The following is an 11,766-nucleotide window of genomic DNA, read 5'->3' as shown; positions in this document are numbered from 1 at the left end:
GAGGGAGCCAAGCGGAGTCGTTGGCCTTTGCGGCAGAGAGTTTATTTCTGAGTCTCCTGTGGCCCCATCCTGTGGCCCCATCAAAAGCAGAGACATTACTTTGCCAACAAAGGTCCGTCTAGTCAAGGCTATGGTTTTTCCAGTGGTCATGTATTGATGTGAGAGTTGGACTATAAGGAAAGCTGAGTGCAGAAGAATTGATGCTTTTAAACTGTGGTGTTGGAGAAGACTCTTGAGAGTCCCTTGGACTTCAAGAAGATCCAACCAGTCCATCCTAAAGGAGATCAGTCCTGGGTGTTCATTGGAAGGACTGATGCTAAAGCTGAAACTGCAATCCTTTGGCCACCTGATACTCAGAGCTGACTCATTTGAAAAGACCCTGATGCTGGGAAAGATTGAGGGCAGGAGGAGAAGGGGATGGCAGAGGATGAGATGGTTGAATGGCATCACTGACTCAATGGACATGGGTTTGGGTAAACTCTGGGAGTTGGTGATACAGGGAGGCCTGGTGTGCTGCGGTCCATGGGGTCATAAAGAGTCGGACACGACTGAGCAACTGAACTGAAATGTGGCCCCATCCACACAGTCACATCAGGACAGGTGGGTCGAGGCCCCCTCCTCATTACTTGGTTAGGCGGAGATGTTGCCAATGCAGCTAGTCCGTCCACCCCGGCCCTCTGAGCCTGGCCGAATAGAGTTCTGGGTCTGAATCACTACATTATCCAAGCCCATCCTTTCCCATGTCCACAAGAATCCCTTCCTCTGTCTTGACTTCCAGAGTTAACCCCCTCATCCAGAGACCTCTGACACGTCTTCTTATATTTTCTACAACTCAGAGAATGGGAAGGACTGGAATGCAATTGCTTGTTGTTCATTTACAGAGAGGGAAGATGCAAAAAGAAAAAGATACATTACTATTCCAACATTATTCTGGGGCACGTCAAATCACCACCATTCAGGTGTATATTCAGTGTCTGTATTTTGACAAAGTCTGTCTCATTTGGACAATTTTGAGGAAAATCAACACCCAGGGACTTTTTTTTTTTGTGGACGCATATCATGTTCTAAACAGAAGGAAAGTCTTGAATCAAATAATCCAATTAATGCAAAGAGAACATGGGCATGAATGAGAAAGACCGGTTCCATTTTAATCATTCAGTTTATACATGGAATTGTATCTCTTTAACCATTCAGTTTATACGTGGAACTATCTCATCAGGCTCAGGGGAGCGTCGGCAGGAACCCTCTGCTTGGGTGAGAAGTGCAGAGTTACGGAAGTGAAGTGAGTGAGCCAAGGGACCCCCCAGAGGGCAGGAAGTGCAGTGCCCAGTGTCCCTGCTTGCTGACCTTTCTGCCCGCCGTGGACGTGCCCTTGGACGTTGACACGGCCACCACGCACCTCATCATTTCTGAGGACCTGAGAATTGTCCGGGCGGGTTTACGAGCAGCAGAAGGAGCCGAGACCTGAGAGGTTCACCGCACCACTTGCGTCCTGCGCTCCCCGCGGTTCACCTCCGGCGCCACTCCTGGAGGTGGAGGCGGGGTCCGGCCGAGGGGACCTGGGCGTCGGCCGCGAGACTGCGCGCCGCCGAGGGGAGACGCGGCCGACTGCGGGCGCGGCTTCTGGGCAGTGAGTTTGAGAAGGAGCCGTGTTCTCCGCCTGCACCGAGCCTTCCTGCACCGCGCCCACGGTGAGCCCCCGGCTGCACCGAGCGGGCGTCTTCCTGAATGTCGGGGTCGTTTCCTTCTACCACGTTGGCGAGGGGTCCCGTATCTTTACATTCACTCAAGTTCCCGCTGCGGAGCCGCTGTGTCTGTTTTTCTGTGCACAGCATCCGAGCCAGGACGACCAGAGCTTCCTGAGGATCTACCCTGTGAGTCTGGGCACTGGCGGTCCTCGCTGAATCCGGGGCAAAGCGAGTGACACCGACCGCCGAGGCGCGGGGAGAGGACTCTCGAGTGCGCGTGGCTGTGGCCGGGACGTCCCCGGTTGCTGCCCGCGTGGCGCAAAAGCGCAGCAGAGAATTACAGAACAGTTCATGAATCACTAACTCAGATTGTATGAGAGAAGCTTACATTTCCAGAAGTAGTGTTGTGGTTTCCGGACTTATTTCTATTTCAATTATTGGTTGTTGTTGTTGTTTTTTTCCAGATCAAGTTCCAAATGTTTTCTGTTAATTTTCTGTAAGCCTAACCTAGTGTGTGATGGAGGTTCTTTATATGATGGAAACAAGACGTGTTTCACGAATCAAAATGTGTGCATGCAATCAGTTTCATTCAATAGCTGAAAAACACACATTCATTTCAGGTGCACATTGAACTAGGCCGCAAACCGTTTCTACTGCACATTGCTGAGCCTTCTGACCCCAGCAGGAAGGACCCACCTGGCCATGAGAGGAGGCCTGGCAGGACCTGAGAGGTTGATTAAGTCAGTGGGGAAAAGTCACCATCTTGCCTAAAATGTGAAGCTGTGATGATAAAGAAAATGAAGAAGACCCTGCCAGGGTCAGTTCACTCCTCTCAGGACAGAGTCTCTGTCCAGTGCCCCTAAATGGACACACACTGCCCGGCACTGAACTGACCTCCAGAATATTTGCTGAGTTAACAGATGCCTCCGTACTGCAGACCTTGTCTTTCAAATCCGTCTTTTGGAGAAATTGGAGACGTGAAGAAGAAATTCCATCAGGTGGACCCACCTCAAGTCCACTAGGTTCGCCTGTGGCCTCCACGTGCCCCCACTGACACTCAGCTCCCCTGCAAGGGGATTTTAGTGAATATGGTTCCCATTTCCTCCTTATTTATGTCCCACCTCCTTAATCCCATCAAATGTTGACTTATTTCTGGAATAAGTGAGGTTTTATTAAGGATGGGGGCTTCCCTGATAGCTCAGCTAGTGAAGAAACTGCCTACAACACAGGAGACACAGGAGACTGAGGCTCGATCCTGGGATCAGGAAGATCCCCTGGAGGAGGGCATGGCAACCCGCTCCAGTATTCTTGCCTGGAGAATCCAATGGACAGAGGAGCCTGGCGGGCTACAGTCCATGGGGTCACAACAAGTTGGACACAAGTGAGCGACTGAGCACAAGCTATAATCAATTCTGAAAAGTTCTTGAAAAGGTAGTTTACTGTCTGTCTTAACAGATGCTTGACGTCCAGTGTGTGTTTACAATCAGAGCATCTCTCAGACGAGCCCATTTCAGGTGCCTAGTAGCCACATGGAACTGGAGGTACCTTAATAGCGAAATCAAGACCAGTTCACCAGTTCAGTGAAGAGTCTGATGATGAACCTTGTCCTTCATGTAACCAGCATCTCATAGCTCAGGACAAGGACCATCATTACCTAGTACTAGGGACAGCACACAGTAGGTTCTCTGTGTTTAAATGTGTGGGGGCAGGTTCCAAGGAGGAATAATCAGTGAACACATTAAATCATTATCATTCATATTTTCTGAAGACAGGGACCACAGTTGAACACTTTAAAGAGGCAGTGGCTGTCTTATCTGCCTTCTTTTCTCAAACCCATGTACCTGAACTGTGGACAAGTCCGCTGGCCACAGTGCATCAACTCCCTGCAGAAGGAGCACAGTGGGGATGAATGATTGTACCCCTTCTGCTCTCTGGGCTTCAGAAGGATGAACTCAGGGTTATTTCCCAGCTGAGGGACCTGGTACCCAGGATCCAACTATCAACTGATGATTGCCATGATCAGTTTAAAGTATTCTAATGCTGTTGTTCAGCCACTAAGTCAAGTTGGACTCTGTGACCCCATGGACTGCAGCATACAGTCTAATGTCACCTCTCTGTTTGTTTTCATCAGTGGTATTTCTTAGTCCCTGTGAGTCCAGAAACCTTTCCAGCAGTCATGGCCCAGGACACAGGGACAGGCTGGAGGTCCAATGAGAGGCTCAAGGAGGGGGCTCCATGGGTGACTTGGAGCAAATGACAAAGTCCTTCAGAGTCACGTGGACACAAGGGAGACCTGAGGACTCTGAGGGAAACTCTGGCTTCAAACGGGGCGTTTTCCAGATTAAACAGACCTGAGGCCATAAATAGAAAGGGCTGTGGGACTTCAGCTCAGGAGAAAGCCCAGCCTCCAGGTCCCATGCTGATGATCAGTGTGAACACACTTTGGAACAGTTTGGAAAAGTGAGACCACAAAGGAAAATGCCCAACGGGAGACACAGTGAAGGGACCCCGGTGCTCTGTGAGTGTCCCTCCCCCAGCTATGACTTTCACTGTAAACTTGGGCTCTCCCGCGGGGAACACAGAAAACTCTCCCTGCCCTCTGCTCGGCTGCTCACGGGGACCTTCTCAGTAATTGCCAGGAGTTGTCACTAGTCCCCAGGCGTGGGTGAGGGTGACGAGCACTGGGGGTAAGATCTGCCCCCCACTGGAGACACCCCAGACTCTCCATGCAGACAGTGTCACCTCCGCTCCAGATGACATGATAATGGCTCCTCTGTGGGGACAGCGGGCCCAGGGACCCTGTCCCTATAACTGGGGCCCATCCTGACTGACACTTCCCTGCACAGAGTGTGGAGCCAAGTGCAGGCAGGTGAGTGCTCCCTTGTGTTCAGTCTCAGGGCAGGAAACAGGAGAGCCGGCTCTCAGCAGAGAGGAGCTCAGAGCTGGGCAGGTGGAAGGCGGGAATGTGCTGGGGTGTGTATCTGAGGGGGACCAGAGCCATGAGTTCACTGTAAATCTCCTTCTGAGATTACTTCCACATCAGCGTCCTCTGATTTACTAAGAAGCCCATCAAAGTCAGTCTGGAATTTCTGGGACAGTGTTTTGGTCTCCAGCATTTCTTCCTAATTTAGGATTCCCCTCTCCTGCTCTCGTTGCCCAGCTGTTCTCGCACCTGTCTGCTTTATCCACTAGAGCCCTCAGCACAGTGATCGTAGCTGATTTAGGTTCCTGGTCTGACCATCCAACTTTCCTGGCATGTCTGCATCTGATGCTCGCTCTGTGTCTTCAAACTGTTTGGGTTTGGGGGGTCTTTTGTTTGTTTTTGCCTTTCAACGCACCTAGGAGTTTTTTCTTGTTATCTGGACGCATTGTAGTGGGTAAAGAGAGTGCCTGTTAATAAACCTTTGGTGATGTGGTGGTGAGCTGTGGGGATGACCTCAGAGAGACGGCAGTGAGGGGTTCTGAAAAGAGATCTTCGTTCCCTGCCCAGGAATTGAACCTGGGGCGCCTGAATGAAAACCAGGAGTCCTACTTGCCAGAACACCAGGGGCCTGAGGCTAGAAGCAAAGTGACCCTGGTTCTTTCCCCCATTAGAAAGCAAGAAAAAAAAACAGGTATAAAGTTCATTATTAGAGACACAGCAAAGCATGTGCGTGAGCACACGGAGAAGAATTTGTTTAAGACAGAAGTGGGGCGAGATCCACCCAGATAAAGGGTGTGGGCGTCCTGAATGAGGAGCACAGAAAGAGGTGACGGAAACCCCTCATTTAGGACCATCCTTCCAGGTCTTTGTCTGACCTTTAGCTTTAGTCCATCAGTCATGTCCAACTCTTTGTGACCCCATGGACTGCAGCCCACCAGGCTCCTCGGTCCATGCAATTCTCCAGGCAAGAATACAATGGAGTGGTTGCCATTTCCTTCTCCACGGGATCTTCCCAACCCAGGGATCGAACCTGGGTCTCCTGCATTGCGGGCAGACTCTTTACCATCTGAGCCACCAGGAAGCCCGTGTATAACTATCACCACCATCTATTCCCAAAACTTCATCATCCCAACAGACACTTGCTACTCATTAAACAACCTTCTTCCCCTCAGTAGAGCTGAGGGGTTCTGCTTTCAGGTTCAATGAGTTTGCCTACTCCAAGTAACTATGATAAGTGGAATCATGTTCTGTTTTTCCATCTGTGCCTGACTTGCTTCATTAAGCATGTTTTCAAGGTGCATGTGTGTTGTAGCATATATCAAATATGCTACGTATTTCCTTTTCACAGCTGAATACTATTCCTGTGCGATATAGGATGACATTTTGCCTATCCACTCATCTACTGATGGACCCTTGGGCTGTTTCCACTTACTGGTTACTGTGAACGATGCTGCTGTGAATGGTGGTGTGCACATACGCCATGTGTCTTTAGAAATCCAGTTTCATTGTGAACACAGCTATGCTCACCTGTTAATATATTGTCCGCGGCTGCCTTCCCAGCTGCATAAAACATGGAGTTACTCAGTTGTATCTGGACCTACAAAACCTAAAATACCACTATCTGTCCCTTTACAGAAAAAGTTTGCTGATCTTTGGTCTATATGATGGGATTTCACTCAGAGAAAATGGGATTCAACTATAGTGGAATTTTTCTCTTTGAAAGAAGGAATGATTTCTGAGATTACCAAATGATGGCATTTACTAGCAAAAAGGACATTTGTCAGTAGGTCTTTAAAAACTCCACAAAAACAAACAAACCGAACTTCTGTTAGTCTAAATTCTAAATAATTGCTGTGGTTACTGTACGATTTCATATTATATACTTAAAATATTGTCTTTCTTTACCTTTGGCCAATTACCTTGTCTCTTTCTTTTTTAAAAAAATTACTTTATAATATTGTAGTTTTTTGCCATACATTGACATGAATCAGCCATGGGTATACATGTGTTCCCCCATCCTGAACCCCCCTCCCACCTCCCGCCCCATCCTATCTCTCTGGGTCATCCCAGTGCACCAGCCCTGAGCACCCTGTCTCATGCATCGAACCTGGACTGGCAATCTGTTTCATATATGATAATATACATGTTTCAATGCTATTCTCTCAAATCATCCCACCCTCGCCTTCTCCCACAGAGTCCAAAAGACTGTTATATACATCTGTGTCTCTTTTGCTGTCTCGCATATAGAGTTATTATTACCATCTTTCTAAATTCAATATATATGTATCAGTACACTGTATTGGTGTTTTTCTTTCTGGTTTACTTCACTCTGTATAATAGGCTCGGGTTTCATCCACCTCATTAGAACTGATTCAAATGCATTCTTTTTAATAGCTGAGTAATACTCCATTGTGTATATGTACCACAGCTTTCTTATCCGTTCGTCTGCCGATGGCCATCTAGGTTGCTTCCATGTCCTGGCTATTATAACCAGTGCTGCAATGAACATTGGGGTACACATGTCTCTTTCACTTCTGGTTTCCTCAGTGTGTATGCCCAGCAGTGGGATTGCTGGGTCATATGGGAGTTCTATTTCCAGTTTTTTAAGGAATCTCCACACTGTTCTCCATAGTGGCTGTACTAGTTTGCATTCCCACCAACAGTGTAAGAGGGTTCCCTTTTCTCTACACCCTCTCCAGCATTTATTGTTTGTAGATTTTTGGATAGCAGCCATCCTGACCAGAGTGAGATAGTACCTCACTGTGGTTTTTTTATTTGCATTTCTCTGATGATGAGTGATGTTGAGCATCTTTTCATGTGTTTGTTAGCCATCTGTATGTCTTCTTTGGAGAACTGTCTGTTTAGTTCTTTAGCCCATTTTTTGATTGGGTCATTATTTTTCTGGAATTGAGCTTCAGGAGTTGCTTGTATATTTTAGAGATTAATTCTTTGTCAGTTGCTTCGTTTGCTGTTATTTTCTCCCATTCTGAAGGCTGTCTTCTCACTTTGCTTATAGTTTCCTTTGTTGTGCAAAAGCTTTTAAGTTTAATTAGGTCCCATTTGTTTATTTTTGCTTTTATTTCCATTACTGTAGGAGGTGAGTCGTAGATTTATGTCAGAGAGGGTTTTGCCTATGTTTTCCTCTAGGAGTTTTATAGTTTCTGGTCTTACGTTTAGATCTTTAATCCATTTTGAGTTTATTTTTGTATATGGTGTTAGAAAGTGTTCTAGTTTCATTCTTTTACAGTGGTTGACCAGTTTTCCCAGCACCACTTGTTAAAGAGATTATCTTTTCTTCATTGTATATTCTTGCCTTCTTTGTCAAAGATAAGGTGTCCATAGGTGCTTGGATTTATCTCTAGGCTTTCTATTTTGTTCCATTGATGTATATTTCCGTCTTTGTGCCAGTACCATACTGTCTTGATGATTGTAGCTTTGTAGTAGAGCCTGAAGTCAGGCAGGTTGATTCCTCCAGTTCCATTCTTCTTTCTCAAGATTTCTTTGGCTATTCGAGGTTTTTTGTATTACCATACAAATTGTGAAATTATTTGTTCAAGTTCTGTGAAAAAATACCATTGGTAGCTTGATAGGGATTGCATTGAATCTATAGATTGCTTTAGGTAGTATACTCATTTTCACTATATTGATTCTTTCAATCCATGAACATGGTATATTTCTCCATCTATTTGTGTCTTCTTTGATTTCTTTCATCAGTGTTTTATAGTTTTCTATATATAGGTCTTTTGTTTCTTTAGGTAGATATATTCCTAAGTGTTTTATTCTTTTTGTTCCTTGTCTCTTTCTTGACACCTGACTAATCCTTGAACCCTCCCCAACATGCATGGGCAACATTTTGCTAAGACAGATCCCACCACAAAGACCTGTGGGTGCAAGTCCACCCTTATTAGGCCCTCCTCCCTTTTTGGCCCCTGGGAAGCCTTCCTGCTCTTGTACAGACCTCAGGTGTGGGCACAGTATCTTCTTTGACCTCAGGTGTGGGCACAGTATCTCTTTACCCCTTTACTCCAGAAAAGCTTCTGCCACTAGCTTTTTCCTTGGAGTGTGTGCATGAGAATAAACCTTCAGTTTTACTCCACTCGACGAACACAGGCTGTCCAGCCCGGGGGCCCCTCTATCTCCTTTCTAAGGGAGAAGGGAGGTTCCACCTCCTATGATGAGGTCTCAGTTGGTCCCTGAGCCTGTGCCTCTGGACTGTGAACCCCCTGTTTCTCCATGTTTTTCTCACCCTTGGACAGGACAGCACAGATAGAGTGGGCTGGAGCTGGGGATTTCCCTTCCCAGGTGAGTCAGGCTCTGTGCAAACCCTGATGGTTAGGCTCTAGGTAACTACCTTCCCAGGAAAGCAGATTCAGTTAAGAAGAACCCAGTGCTCTGATGTATTTGAAAATGTTTGCTTTCCTCTCCCAGTAATGGAAGCAGAAGGGGATAGATTTCTCTCTGATATCAACTGAGGGAAATATCACCAGACTCATAGGACTGTGGGATGAGTGGTCCTCCTGGAGATTCTAACTGTCAGACTCCTACACACTGAATCCCCATTGATCCATCGTTATGATGAAGGATTTCCTACCCAGGGCTTCTTCCCGAGGGCTTTCTGCTCAGGAATCTCTGCTCCAATATGTCTTGATTCCTTCTCTTCCCCGCTGTCTCTTCCCTAGTGGAGGCAATGATTCCCCTGTCTCTCACCTCTCTTACTGATCCAGGAATTTTCAGTCTATTCAGTGTTTTCCTTGTTTCTAGGACATAGAGGTGACTCCCAAGCTCCTCACATGAGGATCTAGAAAGTGCAGGTCCATAGCTGATTTTTTAAGTTATACTGTGTGTGGTAATTCTGATGAAATATGAATTTCAAGTGTGAATAACTCACTCTCCTGCAACTGTGTTTAAATTAGTTGTGCAGTCTTAAAGCTCACCGGCATTGTGCATTTTCCATTTCTTTCTTAATGCATGCTTACAATACGCAGGAATGTCTCTAAGGGGTTAGTGTATCTGCTAGTCTGTCTCCTGTCACATCATCATACACTTAGTACAGATTTTGCAACATCTATTATGCATCACACCATGTTACCGAACAAGTGATGTGGTTCTTAACTTCATGGACCTGACCTGCTGGTGGAGAATAAGGAAATGCCAAAACAATAGAATTAAATATAATCAGAGTAAAAAGTGTAACTGGTATCATGCATGTGTGCTCCAGGTTGAGCCCCTCCTGTGGAGCATGACCATATCTCCCTTCTCAGAAGAGGAGAAAGGAATTCTTTCCCAGTGTTGGTTCTGTGAGAAGACTGCTGTTGTAGACACCCACACAGCCCCCTTTCCATTCCAGGCCACTCTGACCTCCTCTCCACGTCTGTTCACAAAGAAGCCCTGAGAAACGCAGGGGAGGCGGCTGTGAAAACCATCTTTCTGCTCCAGGTGGTGGTTGGGGCTCTGGGCAATGCCATCCTTTTCTCCCGCAGCATCTCTCCAGCCTTGCTGGGCCACAAGCAGAGACCCACACAGATGGTTCTGCCACATTTGGCCATGGCCAACCTCCTGGTTCTTCTCTCCCCTGGCATTCCCCACATAATGGCAGCTTTTGTGTCAAGGAAGTCCCTGTCCAGCCTTGGGTGTAAGTTTGTGTATTATATACAGAGGATGGCTCTCAGCACTGCCCTGTGCTCCACTTCTGTCCTGAGCACCTATCAGTCCTTCACTCTCACCCCGAGGAGACTGGAGTGGGTGATGCTCAGAGGAAGAGCCCCCAAGTTCATTGGTCCTTCCTGCTGCACCTGCTGGATTCTCAGTCTCTTAATGTACATCCCTGTTCCTCTGAAAATCACTGGTCCTCAGGACACACACAACTATACTGATTCCCAAGGCAATTGGTTCTGCTCAATCTCAGGTACTGTCACAAGCTTTGGCTACTTGTGGTTCATTTCTGATGCCGTGTTTCTTACCCTCATGGTCTGGTCCAGTGGCTCCATGGTGCTTCTCCTGCTCAGACACTGCCAGAGGGTGCAGTATATTCACACCCCCACTGGGCACCACAGATGCCCCCCGGAGACCAGAGCCGCCCACACCATCCTGATGCTGGTGGTCACCTTCATCATTGTTTACATACTGAATTCCACTTTTTCTTTTTATCTCACTGTTCTTGTAGAGTTTCGTCTGTGGTTGATGCAGACTTCTGATGTCTTGGCCTCATGTTTTCCAACTGTTTCCCCCTTTCTGCTGCTCCTAAGGGATCCTAAAACCCCTAGGATCTGCTATGGAGTCAATAGAAATAATGCTTAATGTGATAAATATCTAGTAGATGCCTTCAATAATAACCAATTCTCTTCTTTAAGTATTGAGTGACTATTTTTATTAAAGTATAATAAGTGTGACATTATATCACTTCAGGACTTACAACATTATGATTGAATATTTGTATACATTACAGATGATGAGTTCAATAAATCTAGTTAACATCTACCCACCTCTACACGGTACTATACTGATGAAACTTTTTTCTTGTGTTGAAACCTTTCAAGATTGATTCTCTTACCACTTTTCATCATGTGACACAGTATACTTAACTATTGAATCATGTTGTACATTACATATCCATGACTTACTTATTTTATAAGTAGAAGTTGCTACTGTTGAAGTCAGTGCTGTGCTGTGCTTAGTTGCTCAGTCATATCCAACTCTGAGACCTCATGGGCTGTAGCTCGTCAGGCTCCTCTGTCCATGGGGATTCTTCAAGCAAGAATACTGGAGTGGGTTTCCATTTCCTTCTCCAGTGATGGAATATTACATAGCCATAAAAAAGAATGAAATCATGCCATTTGCAGCACCATGGATAGACCTCAAGAGCACTATGCTAATTGAGATAAACTGCACAGAGAAAGACAAGTACTGTGTGACAGCTTCTGTGCGTGGAACCTGAAGAAGCTGAACTCAGGAGCAGAGAGTGAGATAGTGGTTTCCAGGGGCCGGGAGGTCAGGGGAATGAGGAGATGTTGGTCAAAGGGCACTGAGTTCCAGTTATAAAATGAGTAAGTTCTGAGGATCTGATGCACCGCCTGGGGCCGGTACCTACAAGTGCTGCACTATACACTCACCTTATCCTAGAAAGTCAGTGAGAGAATACATCTTCCATGCTGTCAC

The 11,766-nt window shown here is 46.5% G+C and overlaps 1 protein-coding gene across 1 annotated transcript; it reads left to right on the top strand.

Moving 5' to 3' along the window:
* Nucleotides 1-9,598: 9,598 nt before the first annotated feature.
* Nucleotides 9,599-10,908, top strand: LOC113875814 (vomeronasal type-1 receptor 4-like). The gene is made up of 2 exons (XM_027514486.1): nucleotides 9,599-9,611; nucleotides 9,959-10,908. The coding sequence occupies exons 1-2, from the start codon at nucleotides 9,599-9,601 to the stop codon at nucleotides 10,906-10,908; spliced, it is 963 nt and encodes a 320-aa protein (XP_027370287.1).
* Nucleotides 10,909-11,766: the final 858 nt, after the last annotated feature.

The sequence above is a fragment of the Bos indicus x Bos taurus genome, chromosome 18 (genome assembly GCF_003369695.1).
Source record: "Bos indicus x Bos taurus breed Angus x Brahman F1 hybrid chromosome 18, Bos_hybrid_MaternalHap_v2.0, whole genome shotgun sequence".
In the NCBI taxonomy this organism is placed as follows: domain Eukaryota; kingdom Metazoa; phylum Chordata; class Mammalia; order Artiodactyla; family Bovidae; genus Bos; species Bos indicus x Bos taurus.
Note: the sequence above shows the minus strand (reverse complement) of the source record. Positions and strands in the feature narration are given on the sequence as shown.